Source organism: Dasypus novemcinctus, chromosome 3 (genome assembly GCF_030445035.2).
Source record: "Dasypus novemcinctus isolate mDasNov1 chromosome 3, mDasNov1.1.hap2, whole genome shotgun sequence".
Taxonomy (NCBI): Eukaryota; Metazoa; Chordata; class Mammalia; order Cingulata; family Dasypodidae; genus Dasypus; species Dasypus novemcinctus.
The window spans coordinates 79848897-79876193 of record NC_080675.1 but is presented as its reverse complement, the minus strand read 5'-3'; the positions used below and the strand labels follow the sequence as shown (position 1 = coordinate 79876193).

General features: G+C 37.8%; 1 protein-coding gene across 6 annotated transcripts in view; it reads right to left on the bottom strand.

Annotated features, from left to right (window-relative positions):
• Positions 1-860: 860 nt before the first annotated feature.
• PPP2R3C (protein phosphatase 2 regulatory subunit B''gamma) overlaps positions 861-27297 on the bottom strand; it is a 57239-nt gene continuing 30802 nt past the window's right edge. For all 6 annotated transcript variants that reach the window (XM_071213984.1, XM_071213986.1, XM_023591538.3 and 3 more), the window contains 7 exons: positions 13457-13589; positions 11868-11923; positions 11715-11790; positions 10803-10939; positions 9206-9343; positions 6049-6108; positions 861-1874 (listed from right to left, as the gene is read on the bottom strand). In XM_071213984.1, coding sequence (XP_071070085.1) covers positions 1686-1874; positions 6049-6108; positions 9206-9343; positions 10803-10939; positions 11715-11790; positions 11868-11923; positions 13457-13589 — 789 coding nt within the window. In that variant the 3' untranslated portion in view covers positions 861-1685. The remainder of the gene's footprint in view (positions 1875-6048; positions 6109-9205; positions 9344-10802; positions 10940-11714; positions 11791-11867; positions 11924-13456; positions 13590-27297) is intronic.

Genomic DNA, 27297 nt, shown 5'->3' with positions numbered 1-27297 from the left:
ATTAAATATATATATAATATGGCTTCAAAGAAACAGCATAGGTACAGTGGGACTATTATGGAAATCTATTGTACATGAACATCTGGCCTCTAAATCCTTCAACTGAAATTTTTAAGGCTTTAGAATGATAATTAAATTCTTAATTAGGCATTTTTAGTTCTGTGAATTTATGGTATGGTGATTATAGAATATAAGGGTTGTTTTTTTTCCATGGGTATAAACTCTTTGTAATTTAATGCTTCAAAGATTAATCATTAGGTCAAACATTATATAACTAATGCCACCATAGATTATAATATACCATAGCTCTAAAACATGCTAACTTGGCCTCTTACCTCTAAATTATGTCTTTAATTTGGTATGAGATAGTCCCTCCATCTGAGATATTTGGGTATGAAATGAAGGCATAGCATTCACCTAGAATTTTTTTTTTTATTGTAATAGAAGGAAGACAGTGACATAAAGATTTTCTAGTTCTTGAATTTTACTTGTCTAACAGTGGCCAATTTGTAATGTTTGTAAATACAGTTAACTGTGCCTTAAATTTTTACACTTTGTTTATGGAAAACTATAAAATTTCCCATAACTGCATTAAATGGTTTGTCTTACTTTAAGCCTCTTTTTACTTTTTCCTAATTCCTCTTTAACCCTTTTAATAATTACTTATCCCCGTGGATTGCAGTTCATGATATCCTTTTCCTTTTTATAAAAAAATTTTTTTATTTAAGGTACCAGGGCCAGGGAGTGAACCCAGGACCTTGTATGCGGGAAGCTGGCACTACACCACTGAGTCACTTCGGCTCCCTGATGATATCCTTTTCTAGTCTTATCTTCTCATAAAAACCAAACATAACAACTAGTTTAATTGAAGAACACTTTATATGGAATTAATTCTCATGGCCCCTTAACAAAATGGAGTTATGTTTTGTAAGATGTAACACTGGTACTGGTTAATAAAGCTAGACAAATTGTTATACCAGTGATTTTCATGAAAATAAAATGTTAGTATGAATACTTTTATTGGAAACATCTATTAAAAGAAAGATCATGTTCAAACACAAAACAAAAATGGCTCTAATGAACGGAAAGTGTACAATCTTTGATATATACAATATTTTAGAAGATTGAAGTATATGACCATGTAAAATTATCCCACAAACATTTAATTCTGAGCGATTATTGTGCAATATTTCATGAAAAATTTAAAATGGTCTAGACACCTACTTCAGCAAACCACATTTTCCATATTCAAACTAAACAGTAATAGAATTTACCACTTCCTAAAAAGCAGTATTTGGTCCTACTGCTTCCAAACATTTTTTCTGAGGTATCGGGGCTGGGATTGAACCCGGCATCTTGTATGCAGGAAGCCAGAGCTCAACCACTGAGCCACATCTGCTCCCCTGAGTTGGTTATTTCTTTTATGTGCTTGTTGTTTTTTTAAGGAGGCACCAGGGACCAAACCCTGACCTCCCACGTGGGCAGCAGGTACTCAACTACTTGAGCCACATCCACTCCCCTGTTCCCAAACTATTTGAACTAAAATTCCAGTAACCAAAACATTTGCTGTGTCCCATAGGCAGATGAAAGTGCTTTATTTAGAACAGTACTAAGAATTCTGCCTCAAAGGTTTTGCATGTAACAAACAAGCATATTTTAATGAATACAACTTAGTCTTTCTGAGATCATGAATCATCAAGTTCTGCAGAGTTTTCATTGTCATTTGCAACAAGGGCTTCTCTGTTCTCATAAGTCCAGAAGCCATTCAGATCAATTAGAATGGTGGTGACTGTGTCTCCTTGATTACTGTTGATTAAATCCTGAAGAGAGATTTTCAAAGGATCCTTTGGTTTTACCATGTCAAAGATTTCATCCTGCAAGAAGGAAAAAAAAAGTGAAATCGGAAATTATTAGTTAAGTGTGTCATATACCACAGTGATCTACAAGTCAGGGTTGACACTTAAGTTTAAATTTCTGTTACAATTTTTCTTTTCCACTTAACAGATAAGCAATTTCCTTTACCCCCAAAGAATTCCTTTATGAAAGATTCCTTAGCAAAAAAAAAAAAAGATTCCTTAGCTATGTGATAGCTTTATAAACTAAGATACTGACATACAAAGTTTAATCCAAGCTACATAGCTAGCTAATAAGTTGTAGACTATTTAGTGCAGTGCTCTTTGAATATATGTTACTTCTCTCTACTTTTCTATTGCTTCTAATTGGTGGTAAAGTAAGGTCTTGATTTAATTTTTAAGTAGAAACTCAGCTAAGAGGAAAAAAACATTCTTCAAAGCAAAGATAGGGACAAAGCTTCATTTCTAATATTAATGTCAACCTTTTATGTTGCACTTAGGATGGGAAAGCCACTGTAACTTCAATATTAAAGAATGATGCTAAATTGTGCTACAACTTACTGGAATAGGTGGGAGAACCTCTTTTACATTATGAAGTGTACAATATGAATTTTTACAAGGAATTGGAACATTTCTTCTAATGTCTTTATAGTAAAATTACTCAGTATTTTAGTAGCATTTTAAAACAATCAGAATAATTCAGATAAATGTATAAACTTTTAATCTTGTATGTTTGTGAAACTTCCTTTTCCAGGTTATTTTGCAGTATCTTAAATTGCCTGGCACAAAGTTTCAAATTTGTCTCATTTGTTGTTTTGTTTTGTTTTGTTTTCAAAGATTTCTTTTATTTATTTATTTCTTCCCCTCCCTCCTGCCCTTGTTTGGGCTTGCTGTCTGCTCTCTGTATCTGTTCGTTGTGTGCTCTTCTTTTCAGGCACCAGGAACTGAATCTGGGACCTCCAAAGTGGTAGGCAGGTGCTCAACTGCTTTACCTGCATCCACTTCCCTCATTTGTCATTTTACTGTTGAATTGTAGCATCTCTTTATGTATCATGGATATTAAACCGTTATTGGATATGTGATTTCCAAATATCTTCTCCTATTGAGTTGCTGCCTTTTCACCCTTTTGACAAAGTCCTTTGAGGTGCAGAAGTTTTTAATTTTGAGGAAGCCCCTTTTATCTAGGTTTTCTTTTGTTGTGCATGCGTTGGGTGTGAGGTCCAAGAAATCACCATCTACCACAAGATCTTGAAGATGTTTCCCTACATTTTCTTCTAGTAGTTTTATGGTCCTGGCTTTCATATTTAGGTCTTCATTTTGAGTTGATTCTTGTATAGGGAGTGAGCTAGGGGTCCTCTTTTGGTTATGGATATCCAGTTCTCCTAGCACCATTTGTTGAAGAGACTGTTTTGTTCCAGTAACGAGGACTTCAAAAATCTGTTGATGGGAAGTAGATGTGGCTCAGGCAGCTGGGGCACCTGCCTACCACATGGGTGGTCCTGGATTTGGTTCCCGGTGCCTCCTAAAGAAGATAAGCAAGACAGCAAACTGACACGACGGTACAGCAAGATGACGCAATGAAGCAACAACAAGGAAACACAATGAGACATGACAAGCAGGGAGCAGACGTGGCTCAAGCAGTTGGGCACCTCCCCCCCATATGGGAGGATCCCAGGGTCAGGTCCCAGTGCCTCCTCAAAAAAAAAGATGAGAGCACAATGATCAGACACAGCAGCCAGTGAGCACAAACAACAAGGGGAGGGGGGAGAAAGAAAGAAATGTCTTAAAAAAAACAATACCATTGCTGTTGGACCACCATAGGTTTGTAATATGTTTGTTTTTTAAAGATTTCTTTCTCTCCCCTTCCCCCCTCCCAGTTGTCTGCTCTCTGTGTCCATTCGCTGCGTATTCTTCTGTGTCCGCCTGTATTACTGTCAGCGGCACCCAGAATCCATGTCTCTTTTTGTTGTGTCACCTTGCTACGTCAGCGCTCTGTGTGTGTGGCGCCATTCCTGGGCAGGCTGCATTTTTTATGTGCAGGGCAGCTCTCCTTAACGGGGCGTACTCCTTGTGCATGGGGTTCACCCCTGTATGGCATGGCACTCCTTGTGCACATCAGCACTGCGCACGGGCCAGGTCATCACACAGGCCAGGAGGCCCTGGGTTTGAACCTTGGACCTCCCATGTGGTAGGCGGATGCCCTATCCATTGGGCCAAATCTGCTTCCCTGTAATATGTTTAAAGGCAGGCAGTGAGAATCCTCTCACATCACTCTTCATTTTTAGCATGTTTTTGGCTACTTGGGTGCTCATTCTCTTCAAATAAATTTGGTAATTGCTTTTTCTGTTTCTGTAAAGCAGGCTTTCAGGATTTTGATTGGTATTGCATTTAATATGTATATCAGTTTGAGTAGGATTGACATCTTCACAAATTTATTCTTGGTACAAAAAAAAACAAAAACAAATTTATTCTTGGAATCTGTGAACATGAAATGTCTTTGCACTTGTTTAGGTCTTCTTTGATTTCTTTTAGCATTGATTTGTAGTTATATGAATATATATCCTGTACATCTTTGGTTAAATTGATCCCTAGGTATTTGAATCTTTTATTGCTATAGTAAATGGAATTTTCCCCCCTGATTTCCTCCTCAGATTATTTGATGTTTTATATGTGATGGTTTGCTTCTCAGAATTTTCTCATCTTTGGCATATCACATTCTGAGTAGTATATGGCTTGGAGTAGATCCATTCTGATTTATTCCAATTGGGGTATGCTGTGCTTCTCTGACATGTAAATTCATTTTTTTCATGTGAGTTGGGAAATTTTCAGACTTTATTTCCTCAAATACTTTTTGCCTCTTTCTTTCTCTTCTTCTGGAACTCCCATGGCATGTATGTTGTTGTGCTTCGTGTTATTCAACTCGCTGAGGTCCTGCTCAATTTTTCCCATTCTTTTCTCTTTCTCTTCTCTCTCTTCAATTTTAGCTGTTCAGTGTTCTGCATTATTCTTTCTTCTGTCAACACTGACCACAATAATGTGACAGGGAATCTTGCCTCAGGCTATTCAGAGCTTTGCAAATCAAACTTCCTCAGAGGGTGTTATCCAACCTTTGCCAGATGTCCCCTTCCTTTTACCAGGTAGGACATAATTTCACTCCCCTCTGCATCTTCAGTAACCAGTCCCAGTCAGTAGGGAGGGTGTTTGTGACAGTTTGATCTCTTCTGTTACCTGCCATTTCCCAGTGAAAACAATGGCATGGCCCCATCCAGCCTCTCAGGGCTTGTGGAACACAGCAGACCAAATTTGTTGACCCAAAGTGAATTATTCTTAGGCTGCATCCCTCTATCTTTCCTTTCCTGAGGTGGTGGGCCCCTGCATCCCCCTCTGTCCATAGTCACTGGCCAGAGGTTGGAAAATTCAAAGCTGTCTACTCTGAGGATGGAGAAATGGGCACCAGCAGCTGCAGGTTTTACTCAAAGAATTCTTCCTTCCAGATCTTTTTCCTCTGTCCCTTTCTCTTCTGGGTGGTATCCAGCGTTCCCCTGGTGCCCTAATCCCTGACATTTTTTTTCAGGCTATTTTTGCCTGTCCTCTAGGTATTTTTCTGGGATAGGAAGGAGTCCTGTCTCTCTAATCAGTCCTTTATCTTATACTTGCTTAGAATTGAGTAGAGTGTTTTATTATTTTACTTAACCTGAATGTAAATGGTTATTATTGGATACTGTATGATTTTTCATAGTTGGTGAAAGACTAATTATCAAAATGCTAAGTAACAGCATGTGTTTGAAATAGTGGTGGTTTTCATACTGGTGGATTAATGTCTCTTTTTTTGATGTCTCCTTAATCCAACACCAAAGTGAGCAGACCTTTGGTAGCAGACCAAGCATGTTCTAGCCTAAATAGTTCCTAAAGAAATTCTCTTTCCAGTGGACTAGACTGCCAAAGGATGCAGGCTGTATTGATTCTCTTAATTTTCAATTAAAATGAATGAATGCTTCCAATGAGAACACAAAATCATAAGCTACACAAATCAAGTATCAGTCCAAATGTTGTCTCAGTTTCTAATGATTTATGTATCAATTCAGAAAAATAGCAAATACCTAACTAAATCTGTATGTACTTCATGAGTTGTTTTCACATAATATTTAATATGAATGATTATAAGGTATTATGTAAATTTAAAGGAAAAAGTAACCTTAACATCTTGAAATGAAACAGGATCTTGTCCATGGATTTTCATTAGTTCCTGTATGGCCTGTATTTAATAGAAATAAATGAGTGAATAAAATATACAGTAACATCTCCCCTGTCCCCCAGTTAGCACCTTCCTAGAAACTCTACTCCTTTTCCTAACAGACCACGCATCTCACTGTCTCAGTCACTCTTGCCACTATTCTCAGGTTCTTATATCTTGCTCCACACCCAGTCAGCAAAACCTGAACATTTTTTCAGCATAACCATCTATGCTTCTAGTTTTATATATTAGCTATTGAGAACTTCAGAAGAAAATGATGCAAGACTGCATATTGCTGCTGACTACATAGCAATTCTGTTATGACCTGCTCCATTTTCTATGAATACAGTTTATACCTCCAACATTGTTTAAAAAAAAAATTTGGAGGCAGATTTCCCTCAAATTCTTCCCTTTCATAAACTTCACCCAAAAAATACTGACTGAGGAAACAGTGATTCCATTGAATTAATATTTTCAGTGATGGTGTTTTCTATGGAATATGAGACTTAAAATATTCAACTAAATCAGGGATTCTTAACCTTTTTTTCCCCCCAAATCCCTTTGCCAGTCAGGTGAAAACCACGGACCCCTTAACGAAGTCCACACTGTACTTTAATTATTATTTAATAAATACATCACACCTGCACCAACAAATCCCCACAAGAATAATGCTTTTTTGAATTTCAATTCAAGCTCATGGACCCCTGGTCCTGAACTAAATCAGTATGTTCCAAGTGTCTGCTTTGTATGTGGAATAGTGATTAATATTAGAGTATACACAGAAATATCTCAGAGTATACAGAATATAGATCAGAATCTCTGAGTACATTTTTAGCTACTGTAAGTGGTAGACCTGGATATATGAGCTAAAGTACTTCATCCAGGCATTCCTTATCACTGGGATATGGATGTACAAAGACTCTACAACCAGACCAGGATTATACAGCTTAGCACCAGAAACTTATCTTAGCCCATACAACCAACCTAAAGAATCTGATAAAATCAATACATATATGAATTGTTTTAAATGCATTTTTAAACAAATTTTCATATGCTAAGAGTAGAAAAAGGAATCTTTACGAAAAAGGGTTGAGTAATTTTCTAAAATGGAATTTTCATTTAATAGTTTTGCCTAATGTGGGAACATCCCTATAACGGGTTGGTATTATCCTTTCAGATTAGCAATTGATTTAAGGCCATAAACACTCAATTTTTTAAAAAAATGCACTCTAACAAGGAGACTAATTTATCCTTCTAGTACTTGTAGTAACTACTATCTAAAAATTCATAAGGGAAGGCCTTATAGAGAATTTAACATGTTATGAAATATATACAATGAAACTTATAAAGATGAATTTAAAACCAGATGAAGATTTTTAAACAACACTGAAATGCTTTAAGATGGAAAAGAAACACCTTGGGGGCAATAGTTTATGACAAATGTGAAACTGTTACTTTTAACGTTCTAAAAAACCATTGATTCCTATTGTTGGTCTTTTTTTTTTTTTTTTTAAGATTTTTTATTTCTCTCCCCCACGCCCCCAGTTGTCTGCCCTCTGTGTCCATTCGCTGTGTGTTCTGTGTCCGCTTGTATTCTTGTCAGCGGCACCAGGAATCTGTGTCTCTTTTTGTTGCATCATTTTGCTGCGTCAGCTCTGTGTGTGTGGTGCCACTCCTGGGCAGGATGCACTTATTTTGCGTGGGGTGGCTCTCCTTACAGGGTATACTCCTTGCACGTGGGACTCCCCTATGCGGGGGACACCCCTGCATGGCACAGCATTCCTTGTGCGTGGCAGCACTGTGCATGGGCCAGCTCACCACAGGAGTCAGGAGGCCCTGGGTTTGAACCCTGGACCTCCCATGTAACAGGTGGATGCTCTACCAGTTGAGCCAAATCTCCTTCCCCTATTGTTGGTCTTAATCGTATAAAAATCATACCATTTTCTAAAAACTATCTATGGAAATATGGTAACGAAGTAGAATACAACTGAATAGATAACAAATTACACTTCAGAGCTTATCATGTTATTTTTTGAGACCAATTAAAGTATGAAATAAGCGCTTCAGCAAATCTGTTTCACACTGGAATCAGCACATAATTCTGGCCGATTTAAAAATTCTTTTTAGTGTACTTCTTAATTTTTTTTAATTAAAAGGGGTCTGCAACTTTTTGGAAAGGAGCTACCTTTTCTGAACTGTTTAAAGTTTGTATAGGCTTTTACACACTAGTCTTTGATTACCAAGAGCACAGAATTTCTTATGATTGCTTTTATCTCCTGCGGTTTAACACAGCTGTTGGCATCCATTTATACACTTTTTTAGTATTCTATATCTAATCAGTTCAGTTTTGGTCTAGCCCATTTATATTTCTTTTATTTTTATTTTTTATTATTATTTTTTTAAAGATTTATTTATTTATTTAATTTCCCCCCCTCCCCTGGTTGTCTGTTCTTGGTGTCTATTTGCTGCGTCTTGTTTCTTTGTCCGCTTCTGTTGTCGTCAGCGGTACAGGAAGTGTGGGCGGCGCCATTCCTGGGCAGGCTGCTCTTTCTTTTCATGCTGGGCGGCTTTCCTCACGGGCGCACTCCTTGCGCGTGGGGCTCCCCCACGCAGGGGACACCCTTGCGTGGCACGGCACTCCTTGCGCGCATCAGCACTGCACATGGCCAGCTCCACACGGGTCAAGGAGGCCCGGGGTTTGAACCGCGGACCTCCCATATGGTAGACGGACGCCCTAACCACTGGGCCAAAGTCCGTTTCCCTATATTTCTTTTAAAGAAGGGGTTCTTAATTTTTTTTGTTCCACGAACCCCTTTGCCAGTCAGGTGAAAACCACAAACCCCTTAGTAAGTCCACACTATACTGTGTATTATTTAATAAAGATATCACACCTACACCAACATATCCCCATAAGAATAGTGTTCTTTTGAATTTCAACTCAAGTCACAGACCCCCTGTTAATACCCCCTGTTTTAAATAGCTCTTGACTGACTTCTGCAATCTGTTATACAAACATTTTTGTTAACATTAAAAATTTGTCACTAAGTAGGTAATATAAGCCAAAATGTGTATAAAATACCTTAAGGAACAACGACTTGGTTACACAAATGAGACTTACCCTAAAGAAATAATTAAGGGAAAAGACATTCAGATATCCTTTGTTCTCAATATCAAGAAGTTTGAAAATGTACTGCAGAGCTGCTGGTTCTTTTCGGTTTTCTAATGCAAGAACAAAGTCCAGGTAGGTCTTATAGTCCTATGGAGATGAAATGATATTCATTAGAGGCCTTAGCTGGAATTAAGTTTTTAAGTGAATATCTAATTATTTGAAGCTATTGTGTAATCAGAGGTGGAAAATTTAATTTTTCTTTCTAATATGAAATGAGAAAACCATTTGCATACTTTGGTTTCTAGGAAGTCTACACAGTTAATCTGTAAAAGACAGTACTGGGAACATGACTCATTTTCTTATGAAAGATTTGCTATGTGAAAGTATATTTTTTTTCATTATACTTCTGAAATGAACAGGAAAGTAACCTATTTTACATTGCCATTAAATTTGTATCTTCATTTTCATGAGTGTGTAACTGTATCTTGAAAAATATAAACTGATCATTTTGAAAAAAATGTTTATCTGGAACTAAAAGATATAGAATATTAATTATAATATAATTATTTTATAATAGTATATTGTAAAAGCTTGTGAAATAGTTTAAAATCAGATTTTTAAAAACGATTTAAAGGTAATTTTAAAAATATACAGATAGCTTTTCTTAAATCAAAGGGATACTCCTAGATTAGTTTTTTGAAGTAGAATACTTTAGTTTTTGGCCAGAAAAATTCTTTGTATTTTCAGGAAAGATTTTATAGGCTAAGATTAAGAGAATCCTTTCTGCATAAACTGCAGTATAAAGAATTAAAGAAATGCAGCCTTATCATGGTTGTGGCCTCCAATTTTCTTTATAAACCAGAAGTCATTACTGTACTACAAGCACCTCACTGTCAGTGTTGACAGCTGTGGGAGTCACAAAGCAGAGTTTCTGTGCTCTTTCCCTTTTCCTTTGCAGTTTGCTTACAATGGTGTTATTTAGTAAACTGCTGTTACAGCTAAAAGATAAAATTTTACATGTCTTTTCTTCTGACAATAAGACTTTTTAAAGCATCAATTTGGAAAACTTATCAGATTCTTAACGCATTTTTAAGGCAAGAATTGTGATTTAAAAATGGTATTTAGAAATTTCCTTCTCAAGTATTTGGCATCACAGTAATAAAAGGATAACTGCATGTTAGCTAATCTTCAGCCACTTAGCACCTCTTATAAAAGAGTACTACAACATGATTCTTAGATTCAAATCATGGCATATTGGTACTCTGATCTTATAATTTAATGATTGTACCACCTATATGAAAACAGTCTAGGATACATCAGTTTATCAGATTAGGTTTTACTAGTTCATCATACTTCTACAATAGGTACATTGATAGCAAAATGAACGAACTGTTAAAAAATTTTCTACTTGCCCTGAGTCCTAAAGGAGAAAGGTTTAAGATTGAAGGATCCAAATCTCAAAGAATTTGATTTGTTCATACTTTTCAAGATATTGTCACACACTGAAATGAAAATAATGCCATAGCATATCAAGAAAAGGGCTTGTGAAATCTGTGGGAGCCTAACAAAATTTTTAAAAAACTTATCATGAAATTTAAATTATTACCATTTCTCCATCATAAGTAAGACACTCTTGGAAAACACGGTCTAAGAAGACACTGGTCATGGTTGCTGTTCCATAGCGGGAAAGTTCCTCTTTACTGAGCATGCCATTGTGATCCTTATCAAGATTCAAATACTGGCCTTGGGAAGAAAGATCATGAAAAGACACTTATGACTGAAATAAATTTTAATTGAAAAAGACAGAAGGACAGACATTAACAAAATTCTTTTTATTGTTAGTATTTGGATTTTCAAACTAATAACTTTATAGTCAGGGTTGTGCCCTAACCCTGCAGTCTCAATCAAAAACATCCATGAAGCCAGAACCAGTCAAAGAAAACAAATGAAAGCAATGGCTTTTGGACTACTGCATGTACGTCATTGTTAATAGTTTGCAGCCTTTTAGAACTTCTCTATATTTCTAAATGGGATGGAGGTAGGTATCAACAAAAAGCACTGAACCCTGACACTTGAAAGCAGAGGTCAAGGATGTCATGAAGGAGTCAGAAGAATCATCCAACAAAATAATGTAGCAGATTAATGAAATTCACTAAAGAGCAAACCAGATCCTAGAACAACCTGCCCTGTGACCTGTCAGCAGCATTTCATCTCAACGTAAGATAAGAGTTGATGTTCATAATGAGGCTCCTGAGTCAAGGAGCAAATATCAAATTCCATTCTGTATGTTCTATGTAAGAGTAAGAAAATCTAATACCTTAAAAAGAATTACAAAAAATTTAAATTTTGGTATTTAAATAAGCAAGCTTTAGTAATCTAGAATACTAGATCTCAAAGTAATTAGAATTCTTTGATCTTAAGGTAAACTAGCCTATATATAAAATTGTTCTCTTAGCACTAATTAACTGAAGAATGGATAATTCAAATTTTAACATTTAACATTATTATAGGGACTTACCATAAACTCTTAGGGCAGAAGGAGCAGAAAACCAATTTGTTTCTTGACTCTCCTTGGACAGTTCCTCATCCCTTAGCTAAATGAAGAAATAAGCATAATGAGAAGATAGCAACTGTCAAGTGACATAATTAAGTAGATTAAAAACATACTCACTTCCAGTAAATCATCTAGGAAGCTGCATGCTAAAATATCTTGAATTTTTATCTTCCCTATATATAACATAAAGAAACAATATCTTAATATCATTTCAAAACAAGAGGAATTCAATTTTTAAAAAGTCATTATTTTAGAGGAGCAGTGTACACAACAGATATTTTAAAGCTTCCCAGCTCTTATGCTCTAAAGTCATTATATATTGCTGGGAAAAGCCTGCGGGGAACATTTAATAGAATCTCTTTGTATACTTGCTTGTATACCCCCAACTATATAAATCTAAGCAGTAAATTCTTTCTAAAATTACCAGATAAAAAGTTTGTGAATATAGATATGACACTGCTGATAAAGAGATTCATTTTTCAGAGGCAGGTTCTAGAATAGGAAGCAATAAGAGGCATGGTTAAAAGCAAATAGATTGGAGTTTGCCACTTATAATGATGTAATCAATCCAAATCTCAGTTGCTTTATGCATAAAATGGATTTTTTAAAAATTAGTCGATTTTTTTTTAGATTTATTTTTATTTATTTTTCTCCCCTCCCCCCCCCCATTATCTGCTCTGTGTTCATTTGCTGTGTGTTCTTCTATGTCCACTTCCATTGTCAGGCGGCACTGAGAAACTGTGTCTCTTTTTGTTGTGTAATCTTGCTGTGTCCACTCTTCGTGTGTATGGCGCCACTCCTGGGCAGGCTGTGCTTTTTTCACGCAGGGCAGTTCTCTTTGCAGGGCACACTCCTTGCACGTGGGGCACCCCTATGTAAGGGCGCCCCTGCGTGGCACAGCACTCCTTGTGCGCGGCAGCACTGCGCGTGGGCGAGCCCACCACACAGGTCAGGAGGCCCTGGGTATCAAACCCTGGATCCTCCTTATGGTAGGCAGATGCTCTATTAGTTGAGCCACGTCTGCTTCCCAAAAAATGTGGATCTTATGTGGTTATTAGGAACAAATGAATCCATTTATTTAGCACAGTAATTGGTACATTAAAAAAAGTCAGAATTATTAACTATTATTATTATAAGATTTCCAAGGGTATGAATGTATATGTGTCCAGAGAGGAGAAGTTAAAAAAAAATTTTTGGCTAATGTGTACCGTGATGAACTCAGAAAGTTGCATTTTCAAGAACATAGGAGAATCAAGTACTTTGATCTGGGCCTTCTCTCTCCCTTCCCTGGCCTCAGTTACATGTATTTAAGTCTGAGCAGGTTAGAATAGTTAATAAAGCATACTGCTATTCTGACCCCCACATAGAATAGTTAACTTGACAAAGAAAAATACATCGTGGCTAAATATATCTCCTAAATATGTACTTTTCACCAAAAAGAGAACAAACCTTGGCATATCATACATCAAAGGCAGCAAATCACAGGAATCACTGGCTTCTTAGAACTGAGAAAAGCCATAGTGATTGGTTGTTCAATTCATACTTCATTTTAAATTGAAGAAACTGAGAGGAAAGGTGACACACCCACTGTCACACTGCTGGTACTGCCAGATTAGGAAAATAAATGACATTTTCAAGGCTTTTCTAATTATTGACTCTTAGAAGTAATAATATTCTCATAGTATCTAAATTAAATTTTATTTTACCTGTTCTTAGAGGGTCTAAAAAGAAGAAGAACTTCCTAACTGCAGTACAAACATAAAAGGAATAAAAAGACTTTTCCAGCCCATCCAGTTGTGGCAAAGTGGGGATGAGTTCCAATATGTAGTTTTCTAAATCCTGAAAAACAACAACAACAAAATAAAACTTGGAAAGTGTCAAATGCCTGACTGTAAATTCAGTTCCCAAAATTATTCAGCAATGATTTTACCTTAATGATGAAAAAATTCATGACTGTTAGCAGTGAAACTGTTATATTAGTTTGTTTCTTCTAATTTACTTCATATTTACATTTTTACTTTTTAATTAAATAATACATACTATATAGTTCAAAAGTAACAAAAAGGAATTGAATAAAAGGTCTCTTACCTAATTCCTCTCCCCAGAGGTAACCTATATTAACAGCTTTTGATGTATTCTTCCAAATATACCTGATGCCTATATAAGCCAATAAGTACCTGTTTTTCTCTTTTTTTTTAACACAATGTAGCCGCATACCATACAAACTCTGTGTCTTGCTTTTATCATTTTACATTATATCTTAAAGTCATTCTGTATTGGGTTTCAAAGTGCTTTTATTATTTCAAATAGCTACATAATATTCTATTGCATGGATGTACTATAACTAGTCCTCTAATGATGGACATTTAGGTTGTTTCCAGTCTTTTGTGATTCTGGAAACAGTGCCCTCTAAGGATTAACCTGATTCATTTTCATTCATAGAGATTATAGGAGAATATCTATGGGACAAATTTCTGTAAATAGAATTGCTAGGTCAAAGGGTATGCATGTTTATAATTCTGATATTGGCAATTCCCTACCTCCTCTTAAGAGCTACATTGGTCATACAGTCTTACCAGCAATGTTAAGGCTATTTCCATCATTTCAAAACTGCAGGAATATGCCCCAAGAGTGCGAAATAACACACAAAGATGCAGAAGGATATTTTAAATTTTTGAGGGAAACAGAGATGTCAGATACTACACATATTACTAGCTCAAGGTTCACATTTTCAACATTATATGATAGTATATTCCTTTTAATGATGTCAATCTTTTCAATGCTAGGTTTTTAGTTGTTGCTGTGATAAAGCCAGAACCACATGAAAATCAATTGGAAACAGTCACCAATTCCTGTTCCACATCTAATCCAAAGGTTTAAGTAGCTGTAATTGTTATTCAATGGTGAAGTGAAAAATATTCTCTTTCGATTTATGTATATTATTTTTTCAAATGGCCTATGAGTTGTTAGGACCTGAATCCTTTCATTAAGGTGTTTATAACTAACTAGTTAAATGGAACTGTTTCTTTTGCCTAGAGGTGCTGTAAAAAATTACCAAGATGCTAAGAAACTAAGAAAGTTTAGGAAACCATGACCTATTTCACATTCCCTCACAAAAAGCATTCTCAAACTTTTTGATCTTTGTTAATCTGACAGTTGAAAAATAATGTATTAGTATAGATTTATTTAGCATTTCTTTTGTTATAGGTGAAAAAAATCTTATGATTAAGAAGCAATTGTTTATTACTTTCTGCAAACTATATTCTTTGCCCAGTTTTCTATTGGTTTAGCAGCCATTTTCTTCTTGATTTCTGGGAGATATTTATATATTAGGATAACTGACTATCTGTCTGTGACTGGTTTCATATATTTTCCCCAGTCCAACTGCAACTTTTTTTTGAGTGGGTGGGGAAGAAGGAGGTAACCACAATATATATTGATTTCATCTATTTCTGGTTTTCTCTATAGCCATCATCCTGGTCTAGGGCAGTATCATTGCTCACATGAACTATTAGTCTCCTAAGTATTCCTGCTTCCATTCTAGGCATCTTAACAATTCATTTTCCATACACCATCCAGAGTAACCCTTTAAAATGTAAACTATATCCTAAAAGATCCAGTTTAAAACTTTCAATGGCTTTCTTTTAAAGATTTATTTATTTCTCTTCCCTTCTCCCCCCCGCCCCAGTTGTCTGTTCTCTGTGTCTATTTGCTGCGTGTTCTTTGTCCGCTTCTGTTGTTGTCAGTGGCATGGGAATCTGTGTTTCTTTTTTTTGCTGCATCATCTTGTTGTGTCAGCTCTCCGTGTGTGTGGCACCATTCCTGGGCAGGTTGCATTTTCTTTTGCGATAGGCGGCTCTCCTTATGGGGCGCACTCCTTGTGCATGGGGCTCCCCTGTGCGGGGACACCCCTGCATGGCGTGGCACGCCACTCCTTGTGTGCATCAGCACTGCGCGTGGGCCAGCTCCACACGGGTCAAGGAGGCCTGGGGTTTGAACCGCACACCTCCCATGTAGTAGACGGACGCCCTAACCACTGGGCCAAGTCTACTTCCCAACATTGCACTTGTTGTTCCCTCAGTACTACATCTTCTATAAGGCTGGCTGCCTAATTCCTCCTTCACACCTAAAACTCACACATCACTACTTCAGAGAGGTGCCTCTTCAATCCTATCTAAAGTAGTTCTCTCTGGACATACTCTTTCCCAATTAACATATTTCATTTTCTCCTTTTGACTTGTCATTATTTGAAATTTTCTTGTTCATAATTTGTCTGTCTCTCTGCTCTGCTAGGAAAAAAAACCTCATGAAAGTAAAGCTTAGAAGAGTACAGCACAAACTGTATTCAATAAGCTCTTATTTAGTAAAATTTAGTAAGTCAATGAAAGTTTGTACATTCCAGTCAAATTATAGATGTTGGCTCTAGAAATCACTTCTTTTTTAAAAAAAAAAGCAGCTTAATACAACAGTAAATATTTATTATATCAAAGTTTCTGGGAGCCAGGAAATGGAAATCACTGTCTTTTAAATTAGGAAGATACATAGTCTGGTTTCAAAAGGCAAAATGCCAAAATTGGGAGAAATGTTTCTTTTCTTCTAGAGAAATGTTTTCTTACATTGTAAAAAGGGGAAATTATTCCTTTTAAAAAACAATAGAGATACACTGTTGTTTCCCCCACCCCCGCCCTAATCTGTCTTTCAATTTGTTTCCATCCATGGAAACAGGCAAGACAAGAAGTAATAGAGGAATGTTTTGTAAACCAAACTAATTGCTGGCAAGAATTTTCAGAGCTAGAGAAGTACTCCAGTATCTAACCACTGAATATGTATTAACAGTTGCTAATTACATCTCCTTTAATAGAGAGATACAGAGGCAAGAGCCTTTTATTCTCAAGTTGGTCTGAACCTTAAAGGATGGTACTTGGAAAGGTTTTAGTGTGAATGTTCAGAATGAGAGAACAGATTCTATTTCTAAGGAAACCCGGACAACACAGACTGCAAAAAATTTTACAAGAACCATGCCACAATGCTATGAGGAATTTATATTACTTTAATCTTATATTTGGAAAAATTGTTTAAGTGATTAAAGTGGTTCATGTTATACCTAATTCCCTTCCTGTCCCCTGCACCCCTAAAAAAACCTACATATTTTGGAGAAAAAAAAAATGCCTGAGCTGAAAAGAAGCATGTCTATATAATTTAGCTACCACACATACAAGACAAGAAGCATAGTCATTTGGAATATGAGGTTCGTGACAATTTGAAGTTGGGTGGACACTAGAAAATCCTGTACTTAAAGCTGATCCATTCCTATACATGTAAATCTATTGTTGGTTTTTATTAAATCACCCGTTGATTAAATTACATCTGTTATGGGTCTCTGATGAGATTGTCTGACCCAGGGTCTTAATCCTCTTCATGGAGCCCTTTACAAGCAGAGGAATGAAAAGCCACAGATGCAGAAAAAAGCTGCAGAGACAGAGAAGAACTCAGAAGCTGTGAGAGAAGGTCCCAGAAGCCAGAGGCTGTAGTTAATGGAGCAAAGAAACTGAAAGGAAGTCACTTTAACCAGAAGAAAAAAACAAGTTCTGGAGGAGAGGGGAGAGATGAACAAACGATGCCACTGCCTGACTGTCTTGCAGCTCAGGAAGAAAGCATCTCTGATGATGCCTTGATTGGACATTTGCACAGTGTCAGAACTGTAAGCTTTTAACCTAACAAATATCCATTGTAGAAGCCAAAACATGCCTGAACTTCCAGGAAGATGCTATTAGAGTAGGTAAGAAGGGCTAACCTCACAAAAACAATGGAAGAAGGGCAAAAAGTGGTCCGATGGAGGTGCTCTGGGGATCTATGGGCCAGGAGAGTACTGCACATTCTCCAGGAGGGCAGGGGACAGAGATGAAGCTGAAATGAAAACCACAAGATATACACCCCTGTGGCCAGGAACAGCATCCATCCTCCACTGTCCACGCAAACAGCCTGTATAAAACCCATGACTCACTGAAGCTAATATAGGGGAACAGATTTCTTCCTCTCTTGAAGAGAGGTGTGGTGGAGAGCAGTGAGTGCCCGCATGGTGAACCAAGTGCCTGCGTGAGTGCCCACGCAGTAAGCTGAGTACCCACATGAGTGCCCACATGGCGAGCTGAGTTCCCACACAGCGAGCCAGTGCCTGCACAAGTGATTCATGCAGCAAGATGATGATACAACAAAAGAGAGACAAAGGGGAGAGTCGAGGTGAAGCATAGCAAAAACCAGAACTGAGGTGGCACAGGTGACAAGGAACCTCTCTCCGTATCAGAGATCCCCAGGATCAAGTCCTGGTGAATCCTAGAGGAGAAAAAAACAAGAAGAGAAGACAGAAGGAGAAATAGATAAAGAAGATCACACAGTGAATGGGCATGGACAGCAAAAACAGCAGGGTGGGGGGAGGGGGAGGGAGAAAAAAAAGAGGACAATGGGCAAACAAAAAGAATAATTTGAAAACCTGAACAGAAAAATAAGTTTATAAAAATGAAAGACAATAGTTGAGGTATAAAATATATTAGAAAAAAATGCATAAATAAAAATAAACAGAAAAAACATATTAGATGAAGGTGTGGCTCAAGCATTTGGGCATCTGCCTACCACATAGGATGTCCCAGGTTCAGTTCCTGGTACCTCTTAGAGAAGACAAGATGCCAAGCTGACACAAGATGATGCAACAAGGAGACACAAAGAGGAAACACAATGAGAGACACAACAAAGCAGGGAACAGAGGTGGCTCAAGTGATCAAATACCTCTCTCCCAAATGAGATGTCCTGGGTTCAGTTCCCAGTGCCTCCTAAAGAGAAGACAAGGAGATACAGAGAGCACACAACAAATGGACACAGAGAGCAGACAGCCTAAACAATGAGGGGGAGAGGAGAGAAATAAACTTAAAAAAAAAAACACAACAGATGTGCAACAGCAAATTTGAATGACAGAAGAAAGAAGAAGCAATACAGAGGAAAATGCAGCTGAAATTGGAGAGAACAGAGAGAGAGAAGAATGGAAAATATTGAGTAGGGGCTCAGGGAGTTGAATGATAACACGAAGCACAACAACATACATGCCATGGGAGTTCCAGAAGGAGAAGGGAAAAGAGGCAGAAAGAGTATATGAGGAAATAATGGCTGAAAATTTCCCAACTCATATGAAAGAAATGAATTTACATATACAAGAAACAAGGCATACCCCAATCAGAATAAATCCAAAAAGACCTATTCCTAGAGATATCCAGTAAGACAGTGCAGATTTCTCATCAGAAACCATGGTGGAAAGAAAACAATGGTATGATATCATTAGGAAACTGAAAGAGAAAAATTGCCAACCAAGAATCCAGCAAAATTGTCCTTTAGATATAAAGGTAAGGTTAACAGAGCAGGTGTAGCCCAATGGTTGAGCGCCTACTTCCCATGTACAAAGTCTTGGGTTCAATCTCTGGTAGGAGGGAGGGAGGAAGAAAGGAAAGTGAGTTTAAGATATTCCCAAATAAGCAGAAACTAAGAATTCATAAAAAAGAATCTGGTATCTCAGGAAACATAAAAGGGAGCCTTAGAGTCCAAAATAAAAAGACAGGAGAAAGGCTTTGGAGGGGAATGTAGAAGAGAAGACTATCAGAAAGGATAATGAAAAACAAAAAGATTAGATGAAAATAAGATATGGGGAAGTGGACTTGGCCCAGTGGTTAGGGTGTCCGTCTACCACATGGGAGGTCCGCAGTTCAAACCCCGGGCCTCCTTGACCCGTGTGCAGCTGGCCCATGTGTAGTGCTGATGCGCGCAAGGAGTGCCGTGCCACACAGGGGTGTCCCCCCAATAGGGGAGCCCCACGCGCAAGGAGCGCACCCCGTAAAGAGAGCCGCCCAGTGCGAAAGAAAGTGCAGCCTGCCCAGGAATGGCGCCACCTACACGGAGAGCTGACAACAACATGACGCAACAACAACAAAAGAAGAAACATAGATTCCTGTGCCGCTGACAACAGAAGCAGACAAAAAAAAAAAAGAAAATAAGATATGACATATGAAGACCAAAGAATAAAGTGGTAGAACTAAGTGATGCATTTACAGTATTATCGAATGTGAATGTATTAATTAGTCAGTCAAAGGGGTGCTGAAGCAAGATACCAGAAATTGGTTGGTTTTTATAAAGGGTATTTATTTGGGGTAGGAACTTACAGATACCAGGCCATAAAGTGTAATTTACTTCCGGGAAGCGGATTTGGGTCAACGGATAGAGCATCCGCCTACCACATGGGAAGTCCAGGGTTTAAACCTACGGCCTCCTGGCCCATGTGATGAGCTGGGCCACACGCAGTGCTGATGTGCTCAAGGAATGCTGTGCCATGCAGGGGTGTCCCTATGCGCAAGGAGTGTGCCTTGTAAGGAGAGTCGAGTGGCGCCGCAAACATAGAGCTGATGCAGCAAAATGATGCAATGAAAAGGGACATAGATTCCTGGTGCTGCTGACAAGAATACAAGTGGACACAGAACACACAGTGAATAGACACAGAGAGCAGACAACTGCGGGGGTGGGGGGAGGGCCAGGGAAGGGGAGAGGAAAAAATAATAATAAAAAAATAAAATAAGTTACTTCCCTCACCAAAGTCTATTTTCACCTGTTGGATGGCTGCTGACATCTGCAAGGGTTCAGGCTTCCTGAGCTCCTCTGGGCTCAGCTCCTCTGTTTTCTCCACAAGGTCAGGTATAGACTATGAGACTCTCTAGACTTTGCCTCTCTCCACAAGGTCAGCTGTAGACTATCAGGTGAACAGTTTTCTGCCATGTCTAAGGAGCTGTCTCTATTTCTCTGTGTTCTTTTCCTGGCTCAGGTCCTCTCTTCCTAGGGCTTGCTTCTCTTTCCTCTGTGTGCTGACTTCCTGGGGCTCCAGCTTAAGACTTCAGCATCAAACTCCAACATCAAAATTCCAACATCAGAAAACCCTCCTAATCTGACCTTTGCCATGCCTTTTATCTGGGCTCTAATAACATGGCCCAATCAAAGCCCTAATCATAACTTAATCATGCCCAGGTACAGACCAGATTTCAAACATAATCCAATATCTATTTTTGGAATTCATAACTATATCAAACTGCTACAATGAATGAACTACACTCCTCAATCAAAAGATATATCCTGGGAAGCAGATGTGGCTCAAGCAATTGAGATCCCACCTACCACAGGGGAGTTCCCATTTTTGGTTCCCAGTGCCTCCTGGAGAAGATAAGCAAGACAGCAAGCTGGCATGATGGGCTGGTGCAGCCAGCTGACACAATAAGATAATGCAAAAAGGAGACACAAAAGAGGGAACATAATGAGAGAGGCAACAAAGCAGGGAGTGGAGGTGACTCATGCAATTGAGCACCTCTCTCCCATGTGGTAGGTCCCAGGTTCGGTTCTTGGTGCCTCCTAAAGAGAAGATGAGCAGACACACAGAACACACAGTGAATGGATACAGCAGACAGTGAGGGCAAACAATGGTTGGGGGGGAAATAATTTTCAAAAATAAATCTTAAAAAAAAAAAACATATACACTGACAGAATGGATAAAAAAAAACATGAGCCATCCACATTCTGTCTATAAGAGACATACCTTAGATCCAGGTATACAAATTGGCTGAAAGTGAAAAGTTGGAAAAAGATACTCCATGCAAACAGTAACCAAAAAAGAGCAGGGTTAGCTATAGTAATATGGACAAAACCAACTTGAAATGCAAAAAAAGTTATAAGAGATGCAGAAGGTCATTATATATTATAAAAAGGGACAGTCTGCCAAAAGGAAGTAACTATCATAAATACCTATGCACCCAACCCTGGTACCCCAAAATACATGAGGCAAACTCTGGTAAAATTGAAGAGAGAAACAGACATCTCTACAATCATAGTTGGAGACTTCAACACACCACTCACACCATTTAGAACAGCTAGACAGAAGACCAACAATGAAACAGAGAAGCTGAACAATATGATAAATGAGCTAGAACTAACAGATATATACAGAACGTTGCATCCCGCAACAGCAGGTTATACACCCTTCTCAAGTGCTCATGGATCTTTCTCTAGGATAGAGCACATGATGGGTCACAAGGCAGATCTCAATAAATACAAAAAGATTGAAATTGTACAAAGCACCTTCTCAGATCATAAGGAATCAAGCTGGAAATCAATAATACACAGAAAAGTGGAAAATTCACAAATGCATGGAGGCTAAACAACATACTCCTAAATAATCAGTGGGCTAAAGAAGTAATTGTAAATAAATATCTTGAGTTGAAAGAAAATGAGGGCAGAACTCATCAACATTTATGGGGCACTTAGTGGCAGCCACTGCATAGACCGGACTTCTCTCGCTCATGTGCCTCACTTAGCTTCCTCTGCAATCATGTCTGAAAGCCCAATATGGCAGAGTTTGAGAAATTCAAAAATTCAAATTGAAGAAGATAGAAATGTAAGAGAAAAATCCACTGCCTTCCAAAGAAATGATCAAACAGGAGAAGCAAGCAGGTCAGGTATGTGCCACCAATATGTACTATACATTCCACAGGCAATGTCTTATTTTACTTCTTTTAGCTGTTAACTTTGTTAGATGCAAAGAGATTGGATCAAGTGTAAATGACTGTGTTGCCCCTTTCCAAATCGAAGAATTGAAAACTACTGACAAGGAAGACTGCATCTGCCTCTCCCATTTTCCTGTCTGGTTAGCAGGGAAGAAAAAGAACTTGCATGTTGGTGAAGGAAGAAGATGGGTGGGAAGACAGTGACATCAGGAGTAAAAGCAAAAGCTTATCCAAGGTGCCCTACAGGTATAAAATGAAGTTAATTCAGAGTGCCATTTTTTTGTTGTTCAAATTATTTCAATTATTGGAATACACAATTTTAAATATGCAAATAAAGTTTAAAACTGAAAAAAAAATTATGGAATACTGCGAAGACAGTGCTGAAAAGGAAATTTACACACTTAAATGCCTATATTAAAAAAGAAGAAAGATCTAAAATCAAAGACCTAACTGAACACCTGGAGAAACTAAAAAAGAATAGCAAACTAATCCTAAAGCAAGCAAAAGGAATGAAATAATACAGATTAGAGCAGAAATAAATGAAATTGAGGGGGGGAAAACTATACAGAAAATGAACAAAATCAAAAGGTGGTTCTTTGAGAAGATCAGTAAAATTGACAAACCCCTAGCTAGACTAACAAAGAAAAAAAGAGAAAAGATGCAAATTAATACAATCAGAGATAAAAGGGCATAAATTACAACAGACCACACAGAAATAAAAAGGATCATAAGATTATAATAGTAATATGAGAAACTGTATGCCAACAACTTAGACAACCTAGATGAAATGGACAAATTCCTGAAAATGCACAACCTACACTAACACTACAAGAAATACAAGAACTAAAGAAACCAATCACATTTAAAGAGATTGACTCAATCATCAAAAATCTCTGAACAAAGAAAAGTCCAGGACCAGATGGCATCACAGGTGAATTCTACCAAGCATTTCAAAAAGAATTAACACTGGGAAGTGGATATGGCTCAACTGATAGAGCGTCTGCCTACCATATACGAGGTCCAGGTTTCAATACCCAGGGCCTCCTGGCCCATGTGGTAAGCTGGCCCATGCGCAGTGCTGCCATGGGCAAGTAGTGCCATGCAGCGTAGGGAAGCCCCACGCGCAAGGAGTGCACCTGCAAGGAGAGCTGCCCCACGCAAAAAAAATTGCAGCCCACTCAGGAGTGGCGCTGCACACATGGAAAGCTGACGCAGCAAGATGATGCAACAAAAAGAGACACAGATTCCCAGTGCCACCGAGGAAGCAAGCGGACACAGAAGAATACAACGAATGGACACAAGAGAGCCGACAATGGGGGGGTGGGGTGGGGAAGAGAAATAAATTTAAAAATCTTAAAAAAATTAACACTAATCCTGTTTAAACTCTTAAAAAAAAACTGAAATCACTTCAATCACTATTAGCACATTTTAGAATTTCAATATTATAGACAAAGGATTTATCATTTCTCAATTTCTCTATGCTCCTGCTGTTCTACATAGCTGCTATTTCTGGCTATTCTTGCATAGTTACTTATTTTAAAGCAGTTTTATTGAGATCTATTCACATACCATACAATCTATCCTAACTGTATAATCAAAAGGTCTTAGTATAATCACAATGTTGTGCCTTCATCACCAAAAAAGTTTTAGAACAATTTCATTACTCCAAAAAGAAAGACTCCACATCCCTTAGCAGTCACCTTCATAACTACTAATCTAATTTCATCTTTATAAACTGATTTATATTTACATATTAAATAAATGTAATCAAAGAAAAAAAATTAAAGAGTAGGGGAGTATTACCCAATACATTTTATGGAGACAACATCACCTATATCAAAGCTAGATAAAGACACTACAAGAAAAGAAAATTACAGACCAATCTCTGTAATGAACATAGCTTGCAAAAGTTCTCAACAAAATATTTGCAAAGAGAAACCAACAGCATATTAAAGGAATTATATATAATGACCAGGTGGGATTTATTCCTGGTATGCAAAGGTGGTTCAACACAAGAAAATCAATTAACATAATATACTACATTAAAAAATTGAAGGGAAAAAACAATATGATATCTCGATTGTTGCAGAAAAGGCATTCGGCAAAATCCTGCATCCCTTCTTGATAAAAACACTTCAGAAGACAGGAATGGAAGTAATGTTCTTCAATAAGATAAAAGATACATATGAAAAACCCACAGCCAACACTGTACTCAATAGGGAAAGCTTTCCCTCTACAATTGTGAACAAGACATAGATGCCCATGTCATCCTTGTTATTCAACATTATACTAGAAGTTCTAACTCCAGAAGTATAAAAAAAACATCCAAATAGGAAAAGAGGGAGTAAACCTCTCAGTATTTGCAGATGATATGATCTAATATTTAGAAAATTCTGAAATGTCTTCGACAAAGCTACTCGAGGTAATAAACGAGTTTAGCAAAGTGAGAGGATACAAGATCAACATACAAAAATTAGTAATGTTTCTCTTCACTAATATCAAATAATTTGAGGAAGAAATCAGGAAAAAAAAAATTCCATTTACAATAGCAACAAAAGACTCAAATACCTAGGGATCAATTTAACCAAAGATGTACAGGACCTACATGCAAAAAACTACAAAACAATGCTAAGAGAAATCAAAGAAGACCTAACAAATGACAAATAACAAATAACAAATAACATTTCATGTTCATGAATTGGAAGACTAAATATCGTGATGATGTTGATACCATCCAATCTGATTTACAGATCCAGTATAATACCAATCAAATCCCGAAACCCTGCTTTACAGAAATAGAAAAGGCAATTAACAAAATTATTTGGAATGGAGAGGGTACCTGGATGGCCAAAAACATGCTATAAAAGAAGAGCGATGTGGTAGGACTCTCACTGCCTGACTTTTTAAAATATTACAAAGCCACAGTGATCAAAACAGCATGGTACTGGCATAAAGATAGACACATTGGTCAGTGGAATAGAACTGAGAATCTAAAAAAAGACCCTCACCATTATGGCCAACAGATTTTTTTACATACCTACCAAGTCCTCATTACTGGGACAAAACACAATCTCTTCAACAAATAGTGCTGGGAGATCCATATATCCATAACCAAAAGAATGAAAGAGGACCCCTATCTCACTTACTATATAAGAATCAATTAAAAATGGATGAAAAAAAAAACCAAAAACCTAAAACTACTAGAAGAAAATGTAGGGAAACTTCTTTTAAGATCTTGTGGTAGGTGGTGGTTTCTTGGACCTTACACCTCAAGGCACAAGCAACAAAAGAAAAAAATAGATAAATGGGACCACCTCAAAATTAAACACTTTAGCATCTCACAGGACTTTGTCAAAAGGGTAGAAGGCAGCCAACTCAATGGGAGAAAATATTTGGAAATCACATATCTGATAAGGGTTTAATATCAAGGATATATAAAAGATGTTACAACTTAACAATAAAAAGACAACTGATCCAATTAAAAAATGGGCAAAAGACATGAATACACATTTGTCCAAAGAAAAATACAAATGGCAAAAAAACACAACAACACATGAAGAAATGTTCAACATCACTAATGATTAGGGAAACGCAAATCAAAACTACAATGAGATATCATTTCACACCTATCAGAATGGCCACTATTAAAAAGAAAGAGAACAACAGGTGTTGGAGAGAATGTGGAGAGACAGAAATGCTTATTCACTGTTGGTGGGAATGCAGAATGGTACACCACTGTGGAGGACTGTTTGGCAGTTCCTAAAGAAGTTGAATATAGACTTGCCACATGACCCTGCAATACCACTACTGGGTATATATATACACACAGAAGAACTGAGAGCAGTGACATAAGCAGACATCTGCACACTGATGTTCACAGTGGTGTTATTTGCAATTGCCAAAAGTTGGCAACAACCCAGGTGTCCATCAACAGATGAATGGATAAACAAACTGTGTGTATATTCACATGATGGAATATTATACAGCTATAAAAAGAAGTAATAAAGCATATGACAACATGGATCAACCTGGAGGACATTATGTTGAGTGAAGCAAGCCAGATACAAAAGGACAAATACTGTATGATTGTGAACCAAATATATAGTGTAATATATTGTATAATTAAAAAAAAATTTACGGAAACGGACTTGGCCCAGTGGTTAGGGCATCCGTCTACCACATGGGAGGTCCGCGGTTCAAACCCCAGGCCTCCTTGACCCATGTGGAGCTGGCCCATGCGCAGTGCTGATGCGCGCAAGGAGTGCCCTGCCACGCAGGGGTGTCCCCCGCGCAGGGGAGCCCCACGCGCAAGGAGTGCGCCCATAAGGAGAGCCACCCAGCGCGAAAGAAAGTGCAGCCTGCCCAGGAATGGCGCCGCCCACACTTCCCGTGCTGCTGACAACAGAAGTGGACAAAGAAACAAGACGCAGCAAATAGACACAGAGAACAGACAACCGGGGGAGGGGGTGGGGAGGGGGGATTAAATAAATAAATAAATCTTAAAAAAATTTATATGTATCCAGTACATTTAATTGAGAAACTTTTATTCGACTGTTTTCTTTTTACGTTTTAATAGTTTTTATTTTCAATTATTAAAAGTACAAAATAAAGTTAAAAAGAAAAAGAAAAAAGTGAGTCAGGAGGTCATTCCAGAGGTCATGCTTATGCACATCTCAGCAAGATCTCATTGACTCCCCCAGTAAATATTGTCTTAAATAGCAGGGTTCCTGAGGACTCTGGAGACATACAGACACTATAGGTCAGGCTGACACAGGAGTTTGGCACCTTCCCAGTGGGCCCTACCTTAGAATTTATGCTCCCCAGTGTGACAGACTTGCATTCAATTATGGTTTCCCTATACATGGCTCTTCTGCCCCATTCTATTTGCACCTACAGTTAGTACTAGAGTTGGCAGGTTTATGTCCAAGAGTCTTAAATCTTTGGGCTCTCCATGTGCTGGTTGGGCC